Here is a 27855-nt window from a genome sequence, read left to right on the forward strand (position 1 = left end):
GGCTATAAGAAATGTTTGGAGGCTGTCAACAATGCCAAAGGATGTGCAACCAAGTATTAATTAGGAGTGCCTTTATTGCTGCACATGCTGTTGATTCTGTTTCTTCTTTGAAATAGCAACATGTAAGTTGAAAAACAATATTTTATTGTTGTATTACTTTGCACCACTAATTTAAAAATCTTGAGGATATAAGTTTGGTACATTTCCATTTATTTCTGAAGATATTTTCAGTCTGTGAAAAAAATGAAGGTGTGCCAATAACGATGAGAAGGACTGTACATGTCATAGGAGAGAGAAATAATGTCGCGAAGCCCCCCCTGACACCTCTACCATCCCCCCGGGCCCTCTTGCTCCATCCTCTGGCCCACCATGTCCTGTTCCTGAAAAATAAATGACGCACGCGCCCGCTGAAATCTGCTGGCCGGCACCCAGCAGGGACTTTTCCTATTGGTTCCTGGCTTGATCATTGTGATATCTTGTAGAAAACTTGACACTCAGGTAAATGTTGGCAGGCAATCCAAAAATAAAGAAGACATTTCGATCATATAATGACCTTCAGCAGTTAGACAGATTGCAGTGTGCACAAGGATACAGGCAATAACGAACGCTCTGAATAAGCAGCATGTGCTGTAGCAGTGAGTGGAGACAGACCCTATCACAGTGAACAAAAGCCAATAATAACTCATCATTTAAAAAAAATGATGACCATATGATGACTAGTGTTGAGCGCAAATGCTTGATACTTGTGTTTGCATCAGGTTCTTGGGTAATTCACCAAATATCACTGGTGCTCGAGTTATGCTTGAGTCTCTGCCCTGCAGGTTTTACAGCTGTTAGACAACAAAAAGCAAATGCGGGGATTGCCAGCCATACACGGGCAATCCTTGTATGTTTTTTGGCTGTCTAACAGACATGAGGGTTGGGGACTCGAGCATGTCAGTCAAGCACCTGTGACACTCGGCACGTACCCGAGCACCTGATGCAAACTCAAGTAGTCAACACAGATGACGACATATTCAATATGATGACCTAATGTTATCAAATAATGTGTAGTACCTTTGGGTTCACAATCTTCACTATACTCCTGGATAAAATCCTTGAGGGGTCTAGTTTCCAACATGGGGTCATTTGTGGGGGTTTTCTGCTTTTTAGGCACCTTAGGTGCCCTGCAAATATAACATGTTACCTACAATATATGTCAGCTGTCATGGTTCCCAATGGCAAGGGAACGTCAGAGAACATAAATAACAGAACAGCTCTTGGGTGATGGAATCTCGAGCTGACCGTGAGCTAAACCTACCACACAACTAACAGTGGCCGGGTGGCGTACCTACGTTTTATCCCTAGACGCCTTGCGCCAGCCGGAGGACTAACTAACCCTAATAGAGGAAAAGACAGACCTGGCTTACCTCTAGGGAAATTCCCCCAAAAAGGAGACAGAAGCCCCCCACATATATTGACGGTGAGTTCAGAGGAAAAGACATACGCAGTATGAAGGTAGGTTCAGCAAAGCGAGGTCCGCTTACTAGATAGCAAGAAGATACAATAGGGAACTTCACGGTCAGCTGAAAACCCTATTAAAATACCATCCCGAAATTACTTTAAGACTCATGTGTCAACTCATGACACCGGAGTGGCAAATTCGGCCCACAAGAGCTTCCAGCTACAGAAAAATAACATAACTGTGAACTGGAACAAAAACGCAAAAACAAACTTAGGACTAAGAGTCCAACTTAGCTGATAGTAGTCTAGAAGCAGGAACATGCAACAGAAAGGCTCTGGTTACATTGATGGCCGGCACTAGAATAACTGAGAAGCAAGGCTAAATAGGATACACCCATATCCTGATGGAAACAGGTGAACAGAGAAAGTGAAGCACACAAGTCCAGTACCACCAGTGACCACCGGGGGAGCCCAAAAACCAAACTCACAACAGTACCCCCCCCTCAAGGAGGGGGCACCGAACCCTCACAAGAACCACCAGGGCGATCAGGACGAGCCCTATGAAAGGCACGGACCAAATCAGAGGCATGAACATCAGAGGCTGTCACCCAAGAATTATCCTCTTGACCGTAGCCCTTCCACTTGACCAGATACTGAAGTTTCCGTCTGGAAACACGGGAGTCCAAGATCTTCTCCACAACGTACTCCAATTCACCCTCAACCAACACCGGAGCGGGAGGCTCAACGGAAGGCACAACCGGTACCTCATACCTGCGCAATAATGACCGATGGAAGACATTATGGATAGAAAAAGATGCTGGGAGGTCCAATCGAAAGGACACGGGGTTAAGAATCTCCAAAATCTTATACGGGCCGATGAACCGAGGCTTAAACTTAGGAGAAGAAACCCTCATAGGGACAAAACGAGAAGACAACCACACCAAGTCCCCAACACGAAGACGAGGACCAACACGACGACGGCGGTTAGCAAAATGCCGAGTCTTCTCCTGGGACAACTCCAAATTGTCCACCACCTGTCCCCAAATCCGATGCAACCTATCCACCACAGTATCCACTCCAGGACAATCCGAAGACTCCACCTGACCGGAAGAAAAACGAGGATGAAACCCCGAATTGCAAAAGAAAGGAGAAACCAAAGTGGCAGAACTAGCCCGATTATTGAGGGCAAACTCCGCCAACGGCAAAAAGGCAACCCAGTCATCCTGATCCGCAGACACAAAACACCTCAAATAAGTCTCCAAGGTCTGATTAGTTCGCTCAGTCTGGCCATTAGTCTGAGGATGGAACGCAGACGAAAAAGACAAATCAATGCCCATCCTAGCACAGAACGCCCGCCAAAATCTAGACACGAACTGGGTCCCCCTGTCAGAAACGATATTCTCTGGAATACCATGCAAGCGAACCACATTTTGAAAAAACAGAGGAACCAACTCGGATGAGGAAGGCAACTTAGGCAAGGGCACCAAATGAACCATCTTTGAAAAACGGTCACACACCACCCAGATGACAGACATTTTCTGAGAAACAGGGAGATCAGAAATAAAATCCATAGAGATGTGAGTCCAAGGCCTCTTCGGAATAGGCAAAGATAACAACAATCCGCTAGCCCGAGAACAACAAGGTTTGGCCCGAGCACAAACATCACAAGACTGCACAAAAACTCGTACATCTCGAGACAGGGAAGGCCACCAGAAGGACCTAGCCACCAAATCCCTGGTACCAAAGATCCCGGGATGACCTGCCAACACAGAAGAATGAACCTCCGAGATGACTCTACTGGTCCAATCATCAGGAACAAACAGTCTACCAGGCGGGCAACGATCAGGTCTATCCGCCTGAAACTCCTGCAAAGCCCGTCGCAGGTCTGGGGAAACAGCAGATAATATCACCCCATCCTTAAGGATACCTGTAGGTTCAGAATCACCAGGGGAATCAGGCTCAAAACTCCTAGAAAGGGCATCCGCCTTCACATTTTTAGAACCTGGTAAGTATGAGACCACAAAATTAAACCGAGAGAAAAACAACGACCAGCGCGCCTGTCTAGGATTCAGGCGCCTGGCAGACTCAAGATAAATCAAATTCTTGTGATCGGTCAATACCACCACCTGATGTCTAGCCCCCTCAAGCCAATGACGCCACTCCTCAAAAGCCCACTTCATAGCCAAAAGCTCCCGATTACCAATATCATAATTTCGCTCGGCGGGCGAAAATTTTCGAGAAAAGAACGCACAAGGTCTCATCACGGAGCAGTCGGAACTTTTCTGCGACAAGACCGCCCCAGCTCCGATCTCGGAAGCATCGACCTCAACCTGAAAAGGAAGAGTAACATCAGGCTGACGCAACACAGGGGCGGAAGAAAATCGGCGCTTAAGCTCCCGAAAGGCCTCCACAGCAGCAGGGGACCAATCAGCAACATCAGCACCCTTTTTGGTCAAATCAGTCAAAGGTTTAGCAACATCAGAAAAAACAGTTATAAATCGACGATAAAAATTAGCAAAGCCCAAAAATTTCTGAAGGCTCTTAAGAGAAGAAGGTTGCGTCCAATCACAAATAGCCCGAACCTTGACAGGATCCATCTCAATGGAAGAGGGGGAAAAAATGTACCCCAAAAAAGAAATCTTTTGAACCCCAAAAATACACTTAGAACCCTTCACACACAAGGAATTAGCCCGCAAAACCTGAAAAACCCTCCTGACCTGTTGGACATGAGAATCCCAGTCATCCGAAAAAATCAAAATATCATCCAGATACACGATCATAAATTTATCCAAATATTCACGGAAAATGTCATGCATAAAGGACTGAAAGACTGAAGGGGCATTTGAAAGACCAAAAGGCATTACTAAATACTCAAAATGGCCCTCGGGCGTATTAAATGCGGTTTTCCACTCATCCCCCTGCTTAATTCGCACCAAATTATACGCCCCACGGAGATCAATCTTAGAGAACCACTTAGCCCCTTTTATTCGAGCAAACAAATCAGTCAGCAGTGGCAGAGGATACTGATATTTGACTGTAATTTTATTCAAGAGTCGATAATCAATACACGGCCTCAAAGAGCCATCCTTTTTAGATACAAAGAAAAAACCGGCTCCTAAGGGAGATGAAGAAGGACGAATATGTCCCTTTTCCAGGGACTCCTTAATATATTCTCGCATAGCAGCATGTTCAGGTACAGATAGATTAAATAAACGACCCTTTGGAAATTTACTGCCCGGAATCAGATCTATGGTACAATCGCAATCTCTGTGAGGAGGTAGTGAACCAAGCTTAGGCTCCTCAAAAACATCACGATAATCAGATAAAAATTCCGGAATCTCAGAGGGAATAGATGACGAAATGGAAACCAAAGGTAAGTCCCCATGAGCCCCCTGACATCCCCAGCTTAACACAGACATTGCTTTCCAGTCAAGGACTGGGTTATGAGATTGTAACCATGGTAATCCGAGCACCAAAACGTCATGTAGATTGTACAACACAAGGAAGCGAATCATCTCCTGATGGTCTGGATTCATACGCATAGTCACTTGTGTCCAGTATTGTGGTTTATTACTAGCCAATGGTGTAGAGTCAATACCCTTCAGAGGTATAGGAACTTCCAGAGGCTCTAGATCAAACCCACAGCGCCTGGCAAAGGACCAATCCATTAGACTCAAAGCGGCGCCAGAGTCGACATAGGCATCCGCGGTAATTGACGATAATGAACAAATCAAGGTCACAGACAGAATAAACTTAGACTGTAAAGTGCCAATTGAAATAGACTTATCAACCTTTTTTGTACGTTTAGAGCATGCTGATATAACATGAGTTGAATCACCACAATAGAAGCACAACCCATTTTTTCGCCTAAAATTCTGCCGTTCGCTTCTGGACAGAATTCTATCACATTGTATATTTTCTGGAGCCTTCTCAGAAGACACCGCCAAATGGTGCACAGGTTTGCGCTCCCGCAAACGCCGATCAATCTGAATAGCCATTGTCATGGACTCATTCAGACCTGTAGGTGCAGGGAACCCCACCATAACATCTTTAATGGCATCAGAGAGACCCTCTCTGAAATTCGCCACCAGGGCGCACTCATTCCACTGAGTAAGCACAGACCATTTACGAAATTTTTGGCAGTATATTTCAGCTTCATCTTGCCCTTGAGATAGGGCCATCAAGGCTTTTTCAGCCTGAATCTCTAAGTTAGGTTCCTCATAAAGCAACCCCAAAGCCAGAAAAAACGCATCCACATTGAGCAACGCAGGATCCCCGGGTGCCAATGCAAATGCCCAGTCTTGAGGGTCACCCCGCAGCAAGGAAATTACTATCCTAACCTGCTGTGCGGGATCTCCAGCGGAGCGAGATCTCAGGGAAAGAAATAATTTACAATTATTTTTGAAATTCAGGAAACGAGATCTATCCCCGGAGAAAAATTCTGGTATAGGAATTCTAGGTTCAGATATAGGAGCATGAATAACAAAATCCTGTAAATTTTGAACCTTCGTAGCAAGATTATTCAAACCTGTAGCCAAACTCTGAGGATCCATTTTAATCAGGTGAGATCAGAGCCATTCAAGGATTAGAAGGAGAGAGAGAGACCAAGGCTGCAATTAGAGCAGAAATGCAACTAAGTCAACTATAGAGCAAGCTCAGAGGAAAAAAAAAAAAAAAATCTGCAGACTTCTTTTTCTCTCCTTTCTTCTGCCAACGGTTTTAACACTGGGCCGGCCATACTGTCATGGTTCCCAATGGCAAGGGAACGTCAGAGAACATAAATAACAGAACAGCTCTTGGGTGATGGAATCTCGAGCTGACCGTGAGCTAAACCTACCACACAACTAACAGTGGCCGGGTGGCGTACCTACGTTTTATCCCTAGACGCCTAGCGCCAGCCGGAGGACTAACTAACCCTAATAGAGGAAAAGACAGACCTGGCTTACCTCTAGGGAAATTCCCCCAAAAAGGAGACAGAAGCCCCCCACATATATTGACGGTGAGTTCAGAGGAAAAGACATACGCAGTATGAAGGTAGGTTCAGCAAAGCGAGGTCCGCTTACTAGATAGCAAGAAGATACAATAGGGAACTTCACGGTCAGCTGAAAACCCTATTAAAATACCATCCCGAAATTACTTTAAGACTCATGTGTCAACTCATGACACCGGAGTGGCAAATTCGGCCCACAAGAGCTTCCAGCTACAGAAAAATAACATAACTGTGAACTGGAACAAAAACGCAAAAACAAACTTAGGACTAAGAGTCCAACTTAGCTGATAGTAGTCTAGAAGCAGGAACATGCAACAGAAAGGCTCTGGTTACATTGATGGCCGGCACTAGAATAACTGAGAAGCAAGGCTAAATAGGATACACCCATATCCTGATGGAAACAGGTGAACAGAGAAAGTGAAGCACACAAGTCCAGTACCACCAGTGACCACCGGGGGAGCTCAAAAACCAAACTCACAACAGTCAGCCAATTTGTGTTCCAAAATTCAAATATTGCTCCTTCCTTTCCGAGCCCTGCTGTGTGTCCAAACAGAACTTTCTAACTACATGTAGGGTATTGCTGCGCTTGAAAGAAAGTGGGTAACAAACTGTGGGATCCACTGTTTGGTGTTACCTCTTGCAAAAGTAAAAAAAATTGGGGCTAAAGGTAAAATTTAATTTAATTTTTCATTCAACTTTGCCTTACTTCCTCTGTAGCACGTGAAGGGTTAAAACAATTTCTTGACAACAGTTTTGAAGTATTTGATGGGTGCAGTTTTTAAAATGTTATCACTTTTGGGGAGTTTCCAATACATAGGCCACTCAACGTACATTCAGGTCTGGTCCCTAAAAACACAGGTTTTGTACTTGCTGCTAAACTTTTAACCCCTCTAACATCCTAACAAAATAAAATGATGTTTGAAAAATGATGCAAATGTAAAGTAGACATATGGGAAATGTTATTTATTGATTATTTTGAGTTCAAAAATTTGACTTGGTCATTAAGGTCAAAATTAGCTCTATCACTATGGGATTAAGAATATGGTGGAGATCCTCCTAAATGTTTGACCGATTATGCAGGGTTGGACAATAATATCTTGGGGCCCCTGTGCAAGAAATGTGTCTAGCCCCTGCCGCTGCCTGTTATGCTGCTTATGATGAGGGCAATCTGGCAATGGGACCCCTGGAGCCTTGGGCACCGAGAAACAAGACAAATTGCCCTCATTATTACTGCCCTGCAAGCAAGGGCGTATATAGCAATCACAGGGTCCCATAGCAAAAGTTCTATTTGGGCCTCCCCACACCTCTAAAAAATATATAAATTTATATTTTTTCATTGAGATGGATACGTGTGTATATATATATATATATACATATACATATATATATATATATATATATATATATATATATATATATATATATATATATATATATATACATATACATTAGCATTCGGTTCTACTGGTTCCAGCGCAGTCATACTTGCAGTCAAGTGACAACTAGAGTGTCAGCTATGTCAGTGAATAGAACATTGCAGACGTGGCAGCCACTCTAGTTGGCACATGACAGAAAGTGCAAAGCACCTCCTCATGCTTATGTGATAACTGCTGGAACCGGCAGGGCTCGACCATGTATATATTATATTACATTGTATGTCTGGTATCTGTATCATCTGGTATCTGCTCTATTCATTGTCTACGGAACTGATGGAGATAGCCGAGCGCAGCAGCTTTATAGAAAATATATAGAGCAGATGCCAAGCATGCACAACTCTGCTCCATCCAGGACGAGTGTCAGGACTCTGAACATTTTTTACCTTTTGTGCATTACTGCCCTTTTCCAAGATGGCGTCTTTGGTCTCATGTGCACTGTGTCTTCCTGCTATAAAACTCCACCCCAGCCTTCAGTCTGTGCTACAGTATTCTGCCTTGCATCCAGCTCCTGACCTCTGATTACTCCCTGGCTATATACCTGCTCCTGTGAACCTGTGTGGTGATCCTGCTACTCTGCTCTGAGTTCCTGCTGCATACACCAGTTTCCAGTAATCCTCCTTCATGGACATGTAAGCTGTTTCTGCTCTGCAAAAACCTGAGACTATTAACCAGGCCTCCCTGGTTGAGCTAAGATATTATTTGAAGTGCCTTATAAGCTTATCTATCTGTGTTTGGACTAAGACAAGGATTTATTCGTGTCAAGTATCCTCAAGAATAACTGTGCTTCATAGACTTTCTGCTTGATTGCATTTTCCTCTGAAGTTTCCTATAGACTGCTAAGCTGCGTTTAATATTTACACCAAGTGTTGTGGACTTGAGTTTCTCTCTGCACCTGTTTGAATCACCGTGTGATAATATAGACTTTACCACTTATAAAACTGTGTCCTGTAGTTGTCTTGTTCCATGCAAAGAGTCTCCTGAGTTATCCCCTATAATTATTACAACGAGACTGCAGACCCCTGTTCTCAGAATCTCTGGGGAGCCCAGTGGTCAAATCCCCTGTTATCACACATACACCATACATACATATACCGTACATACATGCACATATAAACCATACATACATGCACAGAGATACACATACATATACCGTACATACATACATGCATATACCATACATACAGTACATACAGATACACACACACATACACACACACAGTTGCACACAAACAGATAGAAGCACACACATAGATACACACATATATATATACTGTACATACATACACACACATGCTAATTTATGACATCAGGTGTTCATATGAGCCCTGGAGGAGGCCGGTCACATAGTTCAGAGATCAGCTGGAGAGGGCTGCAGAACCCACTGTGGGGGATGGGGACACAGCAGAGAGGACTGATATTAGACCCCTGTTGTCGTGCTGTCGCCTCCTCCCCTGACCTCTTCTCTGTGAGGAGATGCTGCTGGGAATAGAACAGTGTAGGGAGCAGAAGACACACTAAGTCCTGCTCTTCCTCCACTGTTGTCTCCTGTATGCGGAGCGGCCTGGGCCTCCTGAGTATAAGTGAATACTCACAGGAAAATAGAGACGGTAGCCAGTGAGTGCTCCCATCAGTCTGGTGTGGAAAGAGTTCATTGGCCTGCATCTCTTCCTGCATGACAAACCCCATTTTGGAACTCCTGCACTCTCCCCGACTCTGGGTATCCACTAGATTACGAGAGGGAGTGAGAGGGACCCGATACTGCATGACACTGTGCCCCTCTAGTTCCCGCCCGTAATCTTGACTGAGTGGCACCATAGGACTGTTAACCCCTTTGTGACCAAGCCAAATTTTTCAAATCTGACGTGTCACGTTATATGGCAATAACACTGGAATGTTTCAACATATCCCAGTGATTTTGAGATATACAGTGGGTACGGAAAGTATTTAGACTCCTTTAAATTTTTCACTCTTTGTTTCATTGCAGCCTTTTGGTAAATTCAAAAAAAATCATTTTTTTCTTATTAATGTACACTCTACAACCTATCTTGACTGAAAAAACTGAAATATCGAGATTTTTGCATATTTATTTAAAAAGAAAAACTGAAATATCACATGGTCATAAGTATTCAGACACCCATATTTAAGTCACATCCTGTCCATTTTCTTGTGATCCTCCTTGAGATGGTTCTACTCCTTCATTGGAGTCCAGCTGTGTTTAACTAAACTGATAGGACTTGATGTAGAAAAGGCACACACCTGTCTATATAAGACCTCACAGCTCACAGTGCATGTCAGACCAAATTAGAATCATGAGGTCAAAGGAACTGGCCAAGGAGCTCAGAGACAGAATTGTGGCAAGGCACAGATCTAGCCAAGGTTACAAAAGAATTTCTGCAGTACTCAAGGTTCCTAAGAGCACAGTGGCCTCCATAATCCTAAAATGGAAGAAGTTTGGGACCACCAGAAGTCTTCCTAGACCTGGCCATCCAGCCAAACTTGAGCAATCGAGGGAGAAGAGCCTTGGTGAGAGAGGTAAAGAAGAATCCCAAGATCACTGTGGCTGAGCTCCAGAGATGCAGTAGGGAGATGGGAGAAAGTTTCACAAAGTCAACTATCACTGCCGCCCTCTACCAGTCTGGACTTTATGGCAGAGTGGCCCGACGGAAGCCTCTCTTCAGTGCAAGACATGAAAGACCGCATAGAGTTTGCTAAAAAACACATGAAGGACTCCCAGACTATGAGAAATAAGATTCTCTGGTCTAATGAAATGAAGATAGACCTTTTTGGTGATATTTCTAAGCGGTATGTGTGGAGAAAACCAGGCACTGCTCATCACCTGCCCAATACAATCCCAACAGTGAAACGTGGTGACAGCATCATGCTATGGGGGTATTTTTCAGCTGCAGGGACAGGACAACTGGATGCCATGAAAGGAAAGATGAATTCGGTCAAGTACAGAGATATCCTGGATGAAAACCTCTTCCAGAGTACTCTGGAACTCAGACTTGGCAGAAGGTTCACCTTCCAACAAGACTATGACCCTAAGCACACAGCTAAAATAACAAAGGAGTGGCTTCAGAATAACTCTGTGACCATTCTTGACTGGCCCAGCCAGAGCCCTGACCTAAACCCAATTGAGCATCTCTGAAGTTACCTGAAAATGGCTGTCCATCAACTTTCACCATCCAACCTGACAGAGCTGGAGAGGATCTGCAAGGAAGAATGGCAGAGGATCCCCAAACCCAGGTGTGAAAAACTTGTTGCATCATTCCCAAGAAGACTCATGGCTGTACTAGCTCAAAAGGGTACTTCTATTCAATACTGAGCAAAGGGTCTGAATACTTGTGACCATGTGATATTTCAGTTGTTCTTTTTTTAATACATTTGCAAAAATTTCTACATTTCTGTTTTTTTTTCAGTAAAGATGAAGTGCAGCGTGTACATTAATGTGAAAAAAATGAACTTTTTGGAATTTACCAATTGGCTGCATTGAAACAAAGTGAAAAATTTAAAGGAGTCTGAATACTTTCTGTACCCACTGTAAATAGTTAATTGATAGTATTTACCTCATGTCTGCTTTACATCAGCACGATCTGTAAAATGTCTGTTAATTTTGTTGGGATGTTAAAAGCTTTGAAATTGTAGTAGTAATTTTTCATTTTTTCAAGGACATTTACAAAACCTATTTTTTTTAGGGACCTATCCAGTTTTGATGTGACTTTGGGGGACATATATCATGGAAAACCCCCAAAGTAATATAATTTTAAAAACAGCATCCCTTAACATATTCAAAACTGCTTTCGATTAGTTTTTTAACCCTTCAGGTGATTTTCAGGAATTCATTCGAAGTGGCATGACAGAAAAGAAAAATTGTATTTTTAGCACCTGAAGGTGTTTTTAATTTAATGGGGGCAAACATTCAGATTAAGAAGGGATTGTCCTAGTAGTGGACAACCTTAAAAAAACAATGTTACTAGGTTCATATGTTTGATCAAAAGTGTGTAAGCTCCTTTACCAATGACAAAGTGGTCAAATTTGAGATTGGGCCATGATTTCTACATACTTAACTGTCCATGTACGCTGTACTCAAATGACCTGGGGAAGAATACTGTGCTCTAATTTAAAATGGTCTGGTAAAGTTTTGTGGATAAGATGTGGCTTTAGATGTGGTACACCCCCCAACACATAGTACAGAAAATTGCTACTTACAAAGTCTCACACTCCATACATCATTCCCAGGCTTTTTTGTTTTTAAACTAAACCAAAATTTAGCTGAGTTTTAATTTTCCCCAGTTCATTTTAGGAATTGGCACAAGTAAAAGTAAATTTGTAGAATCAGTATCCCATCTGACATGAGGTCACCTTGTCACTGGTGGATAAGCTCATAAACATCAAAACCGTAATCCAAGTACCTCACTTTTTAGATGTAGCAATAGTTGGGTTCATAAAATCATTAATGGGGTGGTCTACCCCTGGTGAAATTTTCAACATTTACTGCATCTTGCGGAATACTATTGCCCCTTCACACGTCCTGATATTTCCTGTACTGGAAAAACCAGTAACAGTGAGGTCCATGGTCTGTGTCCATGTGCCATACGTACTATATATCCGTGTACCCATGTACGTGTGTATCATCTGTGTGCCATCCATATGTCATCCATATGCAGCATCAGTGTGACAAGTACTGGAATAGAATGAAGAATGCAAATTATTATTATTATTATTTATTATTATAGCGCCATTTAATCCATGGCGCTTTACATGTGAGGAGGGGTATACATAATAAAAACAAGTACAATAATCTTAAACAATACAAGTCACAACAGGTACAGGAGAAGAGAGGACCCTGCCCACGAGGGCTCATAATCTACAAGGGATGGGTGAGAATACAGTAGGCGAGGGTAGAGCTGGTCGTGCAGCGGTTTGGTCGATCGGTGGTTACTGCAGGTTGTAGGCTTGTCAGAAGAGGTAGGTCTTTAGGTTCTTTTTGAAGGTTTCGATGGTAGGCGAGAGTTTGATATGTTGTGGTAGAGGGTTCCAGAGTAGGGGTGATGCGCGAGAGAAATCTTGTATACGATTGTGGGAAGAGGAGATAAGAGGGGAGTAGAGAAGGAGATCTTGTGAGGATTGGAGGTTGTGTGCAGGTAAGTACCAGGAGACGAGGTCACAGATGTATGGAGGAGACAGGTTGTGGATGGCTTTGTATGTCATGGTTAGGGTTTTGTACTGGAGTCTCTGGGCAATGGGGAGCAAGTGAAGGGATTGTAATAATTATAGGGGATAACTCAGGAGACTCTTTGCGAGGAACAAGACAACTACAGGACACAGTTTTATAAGTGGTAAAGTCTATATTATCACATGGTGATTCAAAGAGGTGCAGAGAGAAACTCAAGTCCACAACGCTTGGTGTAAATATTAAACGCAGCTTAGCAGTCTATAGGAAACTTCAGAGGAAAATGCAATCACGCAGAAAGTCTATGAAGCACAATTATTCTTGAGGATACTTGACACGAATAAGTCCTTGCTTAGTCCAAAACACAGATAGATATGCTTTTAAGGCAGTTCAAATAATATCGTAGCTCAACCAGGGAGGCCTGGGTAATAGTCTCAGGTTCTTGCAGAGCAGCAACAGCTTACATGTCCAGCAAATGCAGATGGAAGTAAACACGATCAGCAGATGAAGGAGGATTACTGGAACTGGTGTATGCAGCTGGAACTCAGAGCAGAGTAGCAGGATAACCCCACAGGTTCACAAAAGCAGGTCTATAGCCAGGGAGTCACCAGAGGTCAGAAGCTGGATGCAAGGCAGAATACTCTAGCACAGACTGAAGGCTGTGGTGGTTTTATAGCAGGAAGACACAGTGCACATGAGACCAAAGACGCCATCTTGGAAAAGGGCAGTAATGCACAAAAAGGTAATAAAAAATGTTCAGAGTCCTGACAGGGATTGACAGAGGGGAGAGGTCGGGGAATAGCAGGGGTACAGGTGGATTGGTCGGGCAGCAGAGTTTAGAATAGATTGGAGGGGTGCCAGAGTGTTCGAGGGGAGGCCACAGAGTAGGTGGTTGCAGTAGTCAAGGCGAGAGATGATGAGGGCATGGACTAGGGTTATTTCAGATTCTTGGTTGAGGAATGTACGGATCCGTGAAATATTTTTGAGTTGAAGTTGTCAGGAAGTGGAAAGGGCTTGGATATGTGGTTTGAAGGAGAGATCAGTGTCAAGGATTACCCTGAGGCAGCGAGCTTGTGGGACTGGGGAGAGTGGGCAGCCATTTACTGTAATGGATAGGTTCATTGGGGGGTCGCGTGAGATGGGAGAAAGAAGATGAATTCTGTTTTGTCCATGTTAGGTTTCAGGAAAATAGAGAAGAAGGATGAAATAGTGGACAGACATTGAGGGATTCTGGTTAGTAGGGAGGTGATATCTGGTCCAGAGATGTAGATCTGTGTGTTATCAGCATAGAGGTGATACTATAAGCCGTGAGATTCTATGAGCTGTCCCAGGCCAAAGGTGTAAATGGAGAAGAGCAGGGACCCTAGGACTGAACCTTGCGGGACTCTGACAGATAGGGTTCGAGGTGAGGAGGTGGTGTGTGAGTGGAAGCCGCTGAATGTCCGGTCAGGTATGACGAGATCCAGGATAGGGCCAAGTCTGTGATGCCAAGGGATGAGAGAGTTTGTAGTAATAGGGAATGGTCCACTGTGTCAAAGGCAGAGGAGAGGTCCAGGAGGAGGAGGACAGAGTAGTGTCGCTTGCTCTTGGCGGTTATTAGGTCATTGGTGACTTTAGTTAGGGCAGTTTCAGTGGAGTGGTGCAACCGGAAGCCAGATTGTAAGCGGTCGAAGAGGGAGCAAGAAGAGAGATGGGAGGACAGTTCAAGATAGACGTGTTGTTCCAGTAGTTTGGAGGCATAGCGGAGAAGTGATATAGGGCGATAGCTAGATACAGAGAATGGGTCAAGAGAGGGCTTTTTGAGGATAGGTGTGATTGAGGCATGTTTAAAGCTTGAGGGGAAAACACCAGTTGTTAGTGATAGGTTGAAGAGATGGGTTAGGGTTGGGATGAAGACTGGTGAGGTTTGTGATGAAGTGGGATGGGATCGGGTCAAGTGCACAGGTGGTGAGATGTGATTTGAGAGTAGAGTGGAGAGTCGATCTTCTGCAATGGTGGAGAAGTTGGTTTTGGAGGTGGAGGGCTGGGAAGTTGGGAGGAAGGGCTCTGGAGGGTTGTTGAACAAAACTGTCTCTGATGTTATCAATCATATGCTTGAAAAATGAGGGAAAGTCTTCAGCAGAGATAAGTGGGGAGGGAGGAGGTGCTGGGGGACGGAGGAGAGAATTGAAGGTGTTGAATAACTGTTTAGGGTTGTGAGACAGGGAGGATATGAGACATGAGAAGTAGATTTGTTTAGCTATGGCGAGTGTGGCCTTGAAAGTAGTGAGGGACTGTTTGAATGCGATGAAGTGCTTAGGTGTTAGATGTGCAAAGATAGATAGATAGATAGATATAAATATGTCAGTGAAATATATATAGTCAGTGCTTTATGTGTGTAATTTTCTTTACTTGTATTTATCTAGTAATTAAATAAATAAACCATGGAAAGCAGACAGCTGTACGCTGGTGTTATTACTCTGGGAGGGGGCCAACATTCATAAAGGTTCCCAGCCTATTTATATAAGCTCACAACTGTCTATTTAGCCTTTACTGGTAATTAAAAATGGGGGTCCCCCCAAAAAATGACATGGGGTCCCCCTTTTTTTTTAATAACCAGCAAAGGTTAAATAGTCAGCTGCGGGCTGATCTTAATTAGCCAGGAAGGAGCCATGGATATTTCCCCCTCCAAGACTGAAAGCAACAGCCCTCAGCCGTGCCAGAAACTGCACAGCCATTAGATGCCCCAATTCTGGCACTTTGCTTTGGCTCTTACTGCTTGACCAGGTCCGTTGGCAAGTGGGATAACGAATTTGAGGTTGATGTCAGCTGTGTAATATCAAGCTTAGGGGTTAGTATTGGATAGGCATCTGACAGAAACCCCCATTACTAACCTTGTAGTCAAAAGTAATAAACACATACAAACAGTAAAAACCTTTAATTGTAAAAAGCACTCCGCGACCCTCTATTACCCATTTATTACCATACAAAAAAATTGTAATCCAAAGTGATATGCCGTAAAATCCATCCTATGTCTCATGACGATCCCCGACTCTGCTACATCCAGATGCTGTGCTGTGCGGTGACATCAGTAATGTGACCGCTCAGTTCTGCAGCCAGAACACACTGAAAGTAGTGTAAGAACGCGTTGCAGTGATGAGCGGTGACATCATTAAGGTTACCGCAGGTCACAGGCGGCATTTCTCACTGTAACTTCTGTGTGATCCAGTAATGTGTGACCTGCGGTAACTAACTTACTGCTTACTAGCTACCATATATACTTTAGTATAAGCCAACCCGAGTATAAGCGGAGGCACCTAATTTTACCACACAACGCTGGGAAAACTTATTGACTCAAGTATGAGCCAGGTATGCATTGTCCCCTCATCCCTATCTTGGTATGCACGACTCCTCATTCCTATCCTGGTATGCATGGCTCCTCATCCCCATCCTGGTCTGCATGGCCCCTTCATCCACATCCTGGTCTGCATGGCTCCTCATCCATTTGCTGGTATGCATGGCTCCCTCATCCCCATCCTGTTATGCATGCCTCTTCATCCATATGCTGGTATGCATTGCCTTCTCATCCCTATCCTGGTATGCATGCCTCTTCATCCCTATCCTGGTCTGCATGGCTCCTCATCCCTATCCTGGTCTGCATGGCTCCTCATCCCCATCCTTGTATGCATGGCTCTTCATCCCTTTCCTTATATGTATGGCTCTTCATCCCCATTCTGGTCTGCATGGCTCCTCACCCCTAACCTGGTATGCATAGCTCCTCATCCCTATCCTGGTATGCATGGTTCCTCATCCCTATCCTTGTATGTATGACTCTTCATCCATATCCTTGTATGCATGGCTCCTCATCCCTATCCTTGTATGCATGGCTCTTCATCCCTATCCTTTTATGCATGGCTCTTAATCCCTATCCTTGTATGCATGATTCTTCATCCCCATCCTGGTCTGCATGGTGCCTCATCCCTATTCTGGTATGCATGGCTCCTCATCCCTATCCTGGTATGCATGGCTCCTCATCCCTATCCTGGTCTGCATGGCTCCTCATCCCTATCCTTGTATGCATGGCTCTTCATCCCTTTCCTTATATGTATGGCTCTTCATCCCCATTCTGGTATGCATAGCTCCTCATCCCTATCCTGGTATGCATGGCTCCTCATCCCTATCCTTGTATGCATGGCTCTTCATCCCCATTCTGGTATGCATAGCTCCTCATCCCTATCCTGGTATGCACGACTCCTCATTCCTATCCTGGTATGCATGGCTCCTCATCCCCATCCTGGTCTGCATGGCCCCTTCATCCACATCCTGGTCTGCATGGCTCCTCATCCATATGCTGGTATGCATGGCTCCCTCATCCCCATCCTGTTATGCATGCCTCTTCATCCATATGCTGGTATGCATTGCCTTCTCATCCCTATCCTGGTATGCATGCCTCTTCATCCCTATCCTGGTCTGCATGGCTCCTCATCCCTATCCTGGTCTGCATGGCTCCTCATCCCCATCCTTGTATGCATGGCTCTTCATCCCTTTCCTTATATGTATGGCTCTTCATCCCCATTCTGGTCTGCATGGCTCCTCACCCCTAACCTGGTATGCATAGCTCCTCATCCCTATCCTGGTATGCATGGTTCCTCATCCCTATCCTTGTATGTATGACTCTTCATCCATATCCTTGTATGCATGGCTCCTCATCCCTATCCTTGTATGCATGGCTCTTCATCCCTATCCTTTTATGCATGGCTCTTAATCCCTATCCTTGTATGCATGATTCTTCATCCCCATCCTGGTCTGCATGGTGACTCATCACTATTCTGGTATGCATGGCTCCTCATCCCTATCCTGGTATGCATGGCTCCTCATCCCTATCCTGGTCTGCATGGCTCCTCATCCCTATCCTGGTCTGCATGGCTCCTCATCCTCATCCTTGTATGCATGGCTCTTCATCCCTTTCCTTATATGTATGGCTCTTCATCCCCATTCTGGTATGCATAGCTCCTCATCCCTATCCTGGTATGCATGGCTCCTCATCCCTATCCTTGTATGCATGGCTCTTCATCCCTATCCTTTTATGCATGGCTCTTAATCCCTATCCTTGTATGCATGACTCTTCATCCCCATCCTGGTCTGCATGGTGCCTCATCCCTATTCTGGCATGCATGGCTCCTCATCCCTATCCTGGTATGCATGGCTCCTCATCCCTATCCTGGTCTGCATGGCTCCTCATCCCTATCCTTGTATGCATGTCTCTTCATCCCTATCCTGGCATGCATGGCTCCTCCTCCCTAGCCTTGCATGCATGGCCTCCATCAAAAAACATAAAAAAATAAACCATCCTACTTACCGTTCCTGCGCTCCTTCGCAACATCTGTTCCTGACGTGATCCAGACCGGGTTTTGAGTCCTGTCTTCCCCTTTATCTGGTCTGGTCATACTAGAGGTTAGCTTTTCAGCCTCAGTCTGGTCTCAGATTTGCTATTTATCTGTGCTGTGTCCTGCAGACCATGTCAGTTATAGTTTCTGTCTATGGCATGTGTAGCTGACTCCATTTGGGCAGCACGGTGGCGCAGTGGTTAGCACAGCAGCCTTGCAGCGCTAACCACTGGGTTCTGGGTCCTGGGTTCAAACCCCACCAAGGACAACATCTGCAAAGAGTTTGTATGTCCTCTCTGTGTTTGCGTGGGTTTCCTCTGGGTACTCCGGTTTCCTCCCACATTCCAAACACATAGGGAATTTAGATTGTGAGCCCCAACGGGGACAGCGATGATAATGTGTGCAACCTGTAAAGCGCTGCGGAATATGTTAGCGCTATATAAAAATAAAGATTATTATTATTATGATTTGTCCTGCTGCTTGCTTACTGAAACTGTGTCTGTTTTTCCCCTCTTCCCTTCCCGACTAAGGGTACCGTCACACAGTGCCATTTTCATCGCTACGACGGCACGATTCGTGACGTTGCAGCATCGTATAAGTATCGCTCCAGCGTCGTATACTGCGGTCACACGTTGCAATACACGGCGCTGGAGCGATAATTTCATGACGTATTTGCGATGTAGAAGCCGTTGGTTACTGTGCGCACATCGTATACAACCTGTGTCACACAATGCAATCATGCCGGCCCAGCGGGACACTAGACGACGAAAGAAAGTTTCAAACGATCTGCTACGACGTACGATTCTCAGTGGGGATCCGGATCGCAGTAGCGTGTCAGACACAGCGATATCGTAAATGCATCGCTGGAACGTCACGAATCGTGCCGTCGTAGCAATCAAAATTGCACTGTGTGACGGTACCCTTAGTGTTCCCCTTTCGTGTATTGACTCTCTGGTTTTGAGTTGGCTTGGAAACTGACCTGTGGTTTTGTCTCCTGTTTTTAGCATATCTACTCCTGACCGGTACTAACCCATTTGGCTTGTTGTTGACTCTGTGTTTGCTTATTCCTTTTGTACTGTGCTACAATCTGATATCGATCCGGCTTGTTTTGACTATTCTGCTGCCACCTGGTATTGGCCTCGCTGCTGCATTGAAGGTCTGGTCTTGCTGTGTGCAGTCCTTCCTCCACTCTATTGCCACCTAGTGGAGCTTGCATTTACCTGCATTGCAGCAGCGTGACAGTTCTGGTGCCAGCAGCTGATTTATGCTTGTAAGCAGGGCATGGCAGTGACGTCATGCTCTGCTTACAATCAGGGGACAGCTGCCAGAATACTACTCTCCACACCGGGACTATGTGCGTGGAGGGCAGTGAGTAGTCATTTCTATTTAGCAGCGTACACAGTTTCTGTTGCAGGCTTCTTGCAGCGGCTGTACGATCACGTGTGCCCGCTACTTAAGAGAAATGAATAATCACTTCTCTCCACTACCCTGGGAGTCGGAGAGAAGACATGGGAGTGGAGAGAAGTGAATATTCAATTCTCTTAAATAGTGGGCACACGTGATTGCCCGTATGCTGCAGGAAGCCGGCAGCTGCGATTACTGTGCCAGCTAAAACAGAGAAATTAATATTCACTTCTCTCCACTTCCATGTGTTCTGGGAACCAGTGCAGTGAATATTCATTTCTCCTTAGCAGTGGGCACAGGCTTTAGCCTCCTGTGACCCGCTGCTCCACTGCTACTGCTCTCCCTCCATCTTCTGGGACCCTCATTCGAGTATAAGCCAAGGGGGGCAGTTTCAGCACAAAAAAGTGCTGAAATACTTATACTTGAGTATATATGGTAACTTACTGCTCAAATGAATGGAGAAAAACTCATCCAAAATGCATTTCTGCAGCAAATATTAAACCTGTGCACATACTCTTAGGATTCAGTCATCACGTGGCCACAAGTATAAGATTTACATACTTGCAGTCACATGCAGACTAGAGTCTTAACCACATCTCTTAGGCCGGGGACACACTTAACGTATAAAAAAACGGTCCGTTTTTCACGGCCGAGAATCGCACAAATGTTTCAAAAACAGTGATCCGTGTGCAGTGCGAGGATGCGATTTCCTCGCATCAAATGATCCTTGTGACATCCGTGTGACATCCGTATGGCATCCGTATGCCGAGATTTTCTCGCAAGCTTGCAAAACCGACATCTAATGGATTTATGTGCTCAAATGTTCGGGAAAACATATATACAGTGTGTATATATATATATATATATATATATATATATATATATATATATATATATATATATATATATATATATATATATATATATATATATATGTCATTGAGACACATATATATATATTCTGTATTTATATTTCATTCAGCGTGATATCTGTGAAAAGCCGGTAATTCAATTGCCGGCTTTGCATTTCTCCTTCACAAACCCGACAGGATATGAGACATGGTTTACATACAGTAAACCATCTCATATCCCCTTTTTTTTTGCATATTCCACACTACTAATGTTAGTAGTGTGTATGTGCAAAATTTGTCCGCTGTAGCTGCTAAAATAAAGGGTTAAATGGCGGAAAAAATTGGCGTGGGCTCCCGCGCAATTTTCTCCGCCAGAGTAGTAAAGCCAGTGACTGAGGGCAGATATTAATAGCCAGGAGAGGGTCCATGGTTATTGGCCCCCCCGTGGCTACAAACATCTGCCCCCAGCCACCCCAGAAAAGGCACATCTGGAAGATGCGCCTATTCTGGCACTTGGCCACTCTCTTCCCACTCCCTGTAGCGGTGGGCTATGGGGTAATGAAGGGTTAATGCCACCTTGCTATTGGAAGGTGACATTAAGCCAGGTTAATAATGAAGAGGCATCAATTATGACACCTATCCATTATTAATCCAATTGTTTGAAAGTGTTAAAAAACGCACACGCACATGATTTAAAAGTATTTTAATGAAATAAACACAGCGGTTGTTTTAATATTTTATTGCTCTCTCAATCCATTTTCAGACCCTCGCTTGGCAAAACAATAAACACACAATATACATACCTTCTGATGTCAGATCACGTCCCACGAAGTAATCCATCTGGAGGGGTTAACTAATATTACAGGCACGAGCTGCGATAAACCACTCGCTCGTGCCTGTAATCCCCGGGTGCTGAAAGGAAAGCAGTGATCTATACTTACATTCAGTCGCGGTGATGCACCCCTGCTGGATGTTCTCATGAACTGCAGCCTGGGAACTTTTTCCCACGCTCCAGGTCATATGAGGACATCCACCAGGGGGCGCATCACCGCGACTGAAGGTAACTATAGGTCATTGACCTACATTTCCTTCAGTCGCGGTGATGCGCCCCCTGGTGGATGTCCTCATATGACCTGGAGCGTGGGCAAAAGTTCCCAGGCTGCAGTTCATGAGAACATCCAGCAGGGGCGCATCACCGTGACTGAATGTAAGTATAGATCACTGCTTTCCTTTCAGCACCCGGGGATTACAGACACGAGCGAGTAGTTTATCGCAGCTCGTGCCTGTAATATTAGTTAACCCCTTCAGATGGATTACTTCGTGGGACGTGATCTGACATCAGAAGGTATGTATATTGTGTGTTTATTGTTTTGCCAAGCGAGGGTCTGAAAATGGATTGAGAGAGCAATAAAATATTAAAACAACAGCTGTGTTTATTTCATTAAAATACTTTTAAATCATGTGTGTGTGTTTTTTAACACTTTCAAACTATTGGATTAATAATGGATAGGTGTCATAATTGATGCCTCTTCATTATTAACCTGGCTTAATGTCACCTTCCAATAGCAAGGTGGCATTAACCCTTCATTACCCCATAGCCCACCGCTACAGGTAGTGGGAAGAGAGTGGCCAAGTGCCAGAATAGGCGCATCTTCCAGATGTGCCTTTTCTGGGGTGGCTGGGGGCAGATGTTTTTAGCCACGGGGGGGCCAATAACCATGGACCCTCTCCTGGCTATTAATATCTGCCCTCAGTCACTGGCTTTACCATTCTGGCGGAGAAAATTGCGCGGGAGCCCACGCCAATTTTTTCCGCCATTTAACCCTTTATTTTAGCAGCTACAGCGGCCAAATTTTGCACATACACACTACTAACATTAGTAGTGTGGAATATGCAAAAAAAGGGGGATATGAGATGGTTTACTGTATGTAAACCATGTCTCATATCCTGTCGGGTTTGTGAAGGAGAAATGCAAAGCCGGCAATTGAATTACCGGCTTTTCTATAGAACACCGCTGCGTATTTCTCGCAATGCACACGCATGGTCCGTGTGTAATCCGATTTTTTTCTCGCACCCATAGACTTGCATTGGCGAGTCTCGGCCGAGATACGCTGACAATCGCAGCCTGCTGCGAGTTCCCTCGGATCCGAAATACGGTGGAGAAAATATCGGATGATGGGAGCTGAACCATAGATTAACATTGGGCCGAGTGTAAAGCGATTTTTTATCGCATAGCACTTGTCCGTATTACGGTCTAGTGTGACCCCGGCCTTAAGGTTGTATTAGGAGAAGCGCCTGAGACTGTAATCAGCACATGACCGCAGCTATTCAACTCACATACTTGTCATCACTGCTGGAACTGGCATGCGAAACCAAAACCTAACGGTGTGCTCATTACTCATTGCTAGTATTCAGTAAGCTGCAGTGTGTGGCATAGATTTCACCTTTAATTTCACAACATACGTACCTTTCTTATTATTTGATGCTATAGGTAATGTTGGTTGTGTCTTATATGTTCTATGTTTCTATATGGAAGGTAACCTACAAAATCATCAGTAAACCAATAATGTAAAAAGTTAATATAAGAATGCATACAAAAAAGTGAGATATATGCTAGAAAAATCACACAGAAATTAACTGATAATTACATAATAATTACTACTATTGATACTACTTGTAGGGGTATTTAGATCAAACATTTATGGCTAATTCACATACTTTCTCAAGGCAGTCTTGGAAAGCTAAGGAATCAGCTCCAGTTGGTATGCCATTAATTTAATGGCAAGCATCTACTGCACGTGGCAGCTTGTTATTTCCCAGAGGGGCGTCTGTTACCGGCCAGAATGGCGCCCCAACTTCTTGGGTATCATTTTTCTTTTTTTCACTTGCTCTGGACTCTGCCATACCGTGGTGGACATTGAACCACGTTCAAGCAAGAGGACCTACACACTATAAGATCTGCTCTCAGTTGGGACCATCATTCATACGCCGCTATCCTTTTTCAGAGAGGTAATTTGATATTTTCTTTTTTGGTTTTATCTGAGTATCAAGGTTTTCTCTTCCTTTTAGATTGCATAATTTTATTCCCATATCAGGTTGGATTTTATTTTCTTTTTGTCAGTTACTTAGCGCAAATATAAATTTATCTTTTACAAATCGTTTTATACTGGACAAATAGGGTGGTATTGTCCCTTTATTTGCTGCCGAGACTCGAGACTGTGTGCTGTGCCCTTAGTTGCTTATTTATATTTTACATTAATTTAATTTGGTGCTCAATAGGAATAACGTTTTACACCTGTCCATTTTTGAAGCTTAGCCATAGCACAATATAAGATTGAAATATGAGTGCAGACAGAACACAGATATTAAGGAAATGTACACACCATGTCTTTGTGATATTGATTCTGCATGGAACTCACCTGAATAGGTGCCAACAAAAATCTCAAAAGAGTGGTCATATGCACTGCAAAGTAAAAATAACTTGCCGTGCAAATTTCTGCCTTTTCAAACTTTGTTTTAACCTCTTCAGGCTTCTAAAGCCATAAAGTGGTAAAAAGAAGTGACCCATCCATTCTTCAGGTGGCTTCAGGTTGGAATTAACCAAAAAACCAGGGCGTAACGTAGTAAGCTCAGCAAAAGACAATATAGAAAACCAAAAGAAGATTAGGCAATAGAGCTGAGTAAAATGCTATAAATTTTTATTAGAACACAGTTATTTCTTTAAAAAGCTAGGAAAGAGTGAAATCCAGTACTGGGGAAAGAGATGATGAGGCATACTGAACCAACCTGCGTCTGGACATGGGAAAGAAGAACCCCAACGTGCGTTTCGCACACTTGCTTCCTCAGGGGCGTGATGTCAGGGACAGAATGACCGGCTTAAATACCCCATATCATACCTAATTAGAGCAGCTGATGTGGCGCTTCGCATGGCACGGCAGTGACCGGAAGCACAGGAGTCGGCGTCCCACGTCACAAGTTCCCCCCCATCGCTGATGAGTCAGCAAGGCAGGCCAGAAGTGCGACACGAGAAGGACGCGTATCCATGGCAACCAAGCCACGTCGGCACAGAGAAGCGCACACCGCTGAAGATTGAGGGAATGGACAGTGCGGTAAATAGCTGGATAGTCACAGTAGAGATAGACAAAGTAAATGAAGGGAGACCAAATAATCAGAGGGAAAGGATAATAAAAGCACAATGAAAAGTGGAGTGCACATACCTGTGAATATATAGGTGAAATAAAGTGAGGCTAGTGAGGAAATGCACCAAAAAACTGAAAAACGAAAAGAAAAATAAATAAGAAAGTGAATGAAGTCAAAGGCGGAGTATATTGAAATGCATAAATATACAGCCATAAACCCATTATTAAGAAGCCCTTGACTAGTTATTCAGGTTGGAAGCTGCTCACTATTAATACAAACATTAAAAAAAAAGTTTCAAAAGAGTTTTAAAAAAATGCTTTAAGAAAAACACTGCTGACGTTCAAAAGTCATATGCACATTCTCTAAAGCCGTTTTTTACTTTTAGAAAAGTGGCCCCCAAAAGATTCCTGTAATGTAAAACAACTAAGACAGTACTCACCCTCGCCCGCTCCAGCGCCAGCTCCGTGTCTCTGCTCTGGTCTCTGATTTTAACATTTTAAATTACAGGAATTATTTGGGGTTCACTACTCTAAAAGTGGAAAACCCCTTAACTAAAATCAAAGCTTGTCAACTACCGACATAAACATAAGATAGGTACAGACGAAATTATCCTTCTTCTGTATATTTCTTACTGACATATTTAGGCCGCACTTCAGACCCTTGTTTTAATGCATTGCCTTCAAATCAGACCTCTCTCCTAGCATTGCACATGGGATTTTCCTGAGCTACTGAAGTGCTTTCTTACATTTGCTATGCAGTTTTTCTTCCTGTTATGATGCATTTCATCTTTTCATTTTAGTATATCGAGGATTTTGGAACATTTTCATGCTTATCGGTGTGGTCACCGTTGTAGCTGGAGGCTTCATCATCATCTGTGCAGCTCCTTTTGTGAGCTACAGACTTTATAAAGCAGGAGGTGGCCTTTTTATTACTGCAGGTAAGAAAGTTAGATAAGCACATCACATATATTTGATGCCTTGTGTGTACTGTTGTCCATATAATTCCATATTTAAAGGACACAGCATGGGTTATCAACACCTCAAGTGTTATTATTATTTCTATTGCTCTTCATTCATGTGAAAATGTTTGGGATAAGCTAGCTGTGTGTAACTAGAGATGAGCGAATATTTTGAAATTCGTATTTGCAGGCTTCACCAATTTTTTTCAAAAAATTAGAAATGCCTTGAAAAGATGTGTATAACTCTCAGAGGTGTGTTCCCCAAATTTGTATCAATAAAACCATCAGTTCACCAAAGGAAAAACAAGCCCTCACATAGCTCATTCGATGGAAAAATATAAATGGGCTTCGAAAAATGGCAATTCAAAACCCCAATGTTTTTTTTTACAAATTTCTAATATTTTTTTCACCACTTAAATAAAATAAATCTATACAAGTTTGGTATCACCGTAGAAAATCATTTTTCTTAATTTTTCCCATACAGTGAACAAGAAAATCAAAACCCCAATAAACAATAACCAAATAACCCCAGTTTGGAATTTGTGCGTGTTTTTTGTTTTTTAGTAAATTGTAAGGTAAAATGAATGGTGTAATTCATATCAAACCTCATCACATAAAAAATACAAACCCTCATATAGCTATGCTAATGGAAAAATGAAAATAAAAAGCTATGGTTCTTGGAAGAAGGGGAGGGAAAAATGGCAATGTAGAAATGAAAAAAGGGATTAAGGTTGAAAGAAGTCGATCGAGTTTAACCTTACATATTGATCTAGAGGAAGGCAAAAACACTTTGAGGCAGATGCTAAGCAATTACCTCATATATTGGAGAAAAATTATTTTCCATTCCATTTCCACATACAGAAGTCAGACTAGAAAAGACATCCAGACTCTGTGTGACTGTAGACTTATGAATCCCCCCAGTGCACGCACTGTGCCCTGCGAGGATTCGCTGGTTTCTGAGCCGGGGACCGACAGGTATGTATGCGTTATGCATACTCCTGGTCAGAGCCGACTAGTGGGAGTGTCCTCGCTTCATAAACTTTGTATAGAGCAAGGCCTTGCCCCGCCTAGTAACATGCTTTCGTTTATTCCTCTCCTTCACAGAGCCATAACTTTTTTCATTTTTCTGTCTTTATATACAAATTAAAGGGAGGGTGCCGTGATTTTAGTTTTTGTATTAATAATTATTGATTATACAATCAATTATTTTTAATACAAAAGTAAATGTACCTCTTTCATACTTTTTTATTTATTCACTTTTACATTCACCACTGGAGGCCGCCATTTTCATTAGTGTGGGTGTAAGTGTCTGGGCACGACACTTGCACACCTCACTTACGGCAGCCATGTACATAGGAGCCAACGGTCGGGCTCCGACCGCATCTCCTGCCTCTCAGCTGTGACTTGGCCACGCCCACTGAGCTGCCGCGTCACAGCTGTGAGAGGAAATCGCGGCCATTTTGTTTATTTCCCTCTGCCATCGCACACACAGCTCAGTGCGTGCGATGGCAGAAGCTGCTGTTGAGAGAAGCTGCTGCGGAGCGTCCAGGGTAAGTATCTGCAGCGAGGAGCTGTGATTGCAGCCTGTACTTAGTATTACATTACAGGCTGCAATCACTGCCGACCTGTTCAGAGCAGAGCAGGGAGATCGTCACACTGCTCTGCCCTGAACATGACTCAGCACTTCCTGGTAGAGGAAAGAAGGTAAGTACAGTGTTTTTATTTTCTTATGCATCTACCACTGCTACCAGCCCCTATATAGCACCTAGCACTGCTGCCTGCCTCTGTATACCACTGCCTGCCTGCCTCTGTATACCACTGCCTGCCTCTGTATACCACTGCCTGCCTGCCTGCCTCTGTATACCACTGCCTGCCTCTGTATACCACTGCCTGCCTGCCTCTGTATACCACTGCCTGCCTGCCTCTGTATACCACTGCCTGCCTCTGTATACCACTGCCTGCCTGCCTCTGTATACAACTGCCTGCCTCTGTATACCACTGCCTGCCTGCCTCTGTATACCACTGCTGCCTGCCTCTGTATACCACTGCCTGCCTGCCTCTGTATACCACTGCCTGCCTGCCTCTGTATACCAC

General features: G+C 43.9%; 1 protein-coding gene across 1 annotated transcript in view; it reads left to right on the forward strand.

Annotated features, from left to right (window-relative positions):
• The window catches only part of TMEM182 (transmembrane protein 182), a 63840-nt gene that overhangs the window by 19689 nt on the left and 16296 nt on the right, over nucleotides 1-27855 (forward strand). The window contains exon 4 of the mRNA XM_077296658.1: nucleotides 25603-25740. Within this exon, the coding sequence (XP_077152773.1) occupies nucleotides 25603-25740 (138 nt within the window). The remainder of the gene's footprint in view (nucleotides 1-25602; nucleotides 25741-27855) is intronic.

Source organism: Ranitomeya variabilis, chromosome 3 (genome assembly GCF_051348905.1).
Source record: "Ranitomeya variabilis isolate aRanVar5 chromosome 3, aRanVar5.hap1, whole genome shotgun sequence".
Lineage (NCBI taxonomy): Eukaryota > Metazoa > Chordata > Amphibia > Anura > Dendrobatidae > Ranitomeya > Ranitomeya variabilis.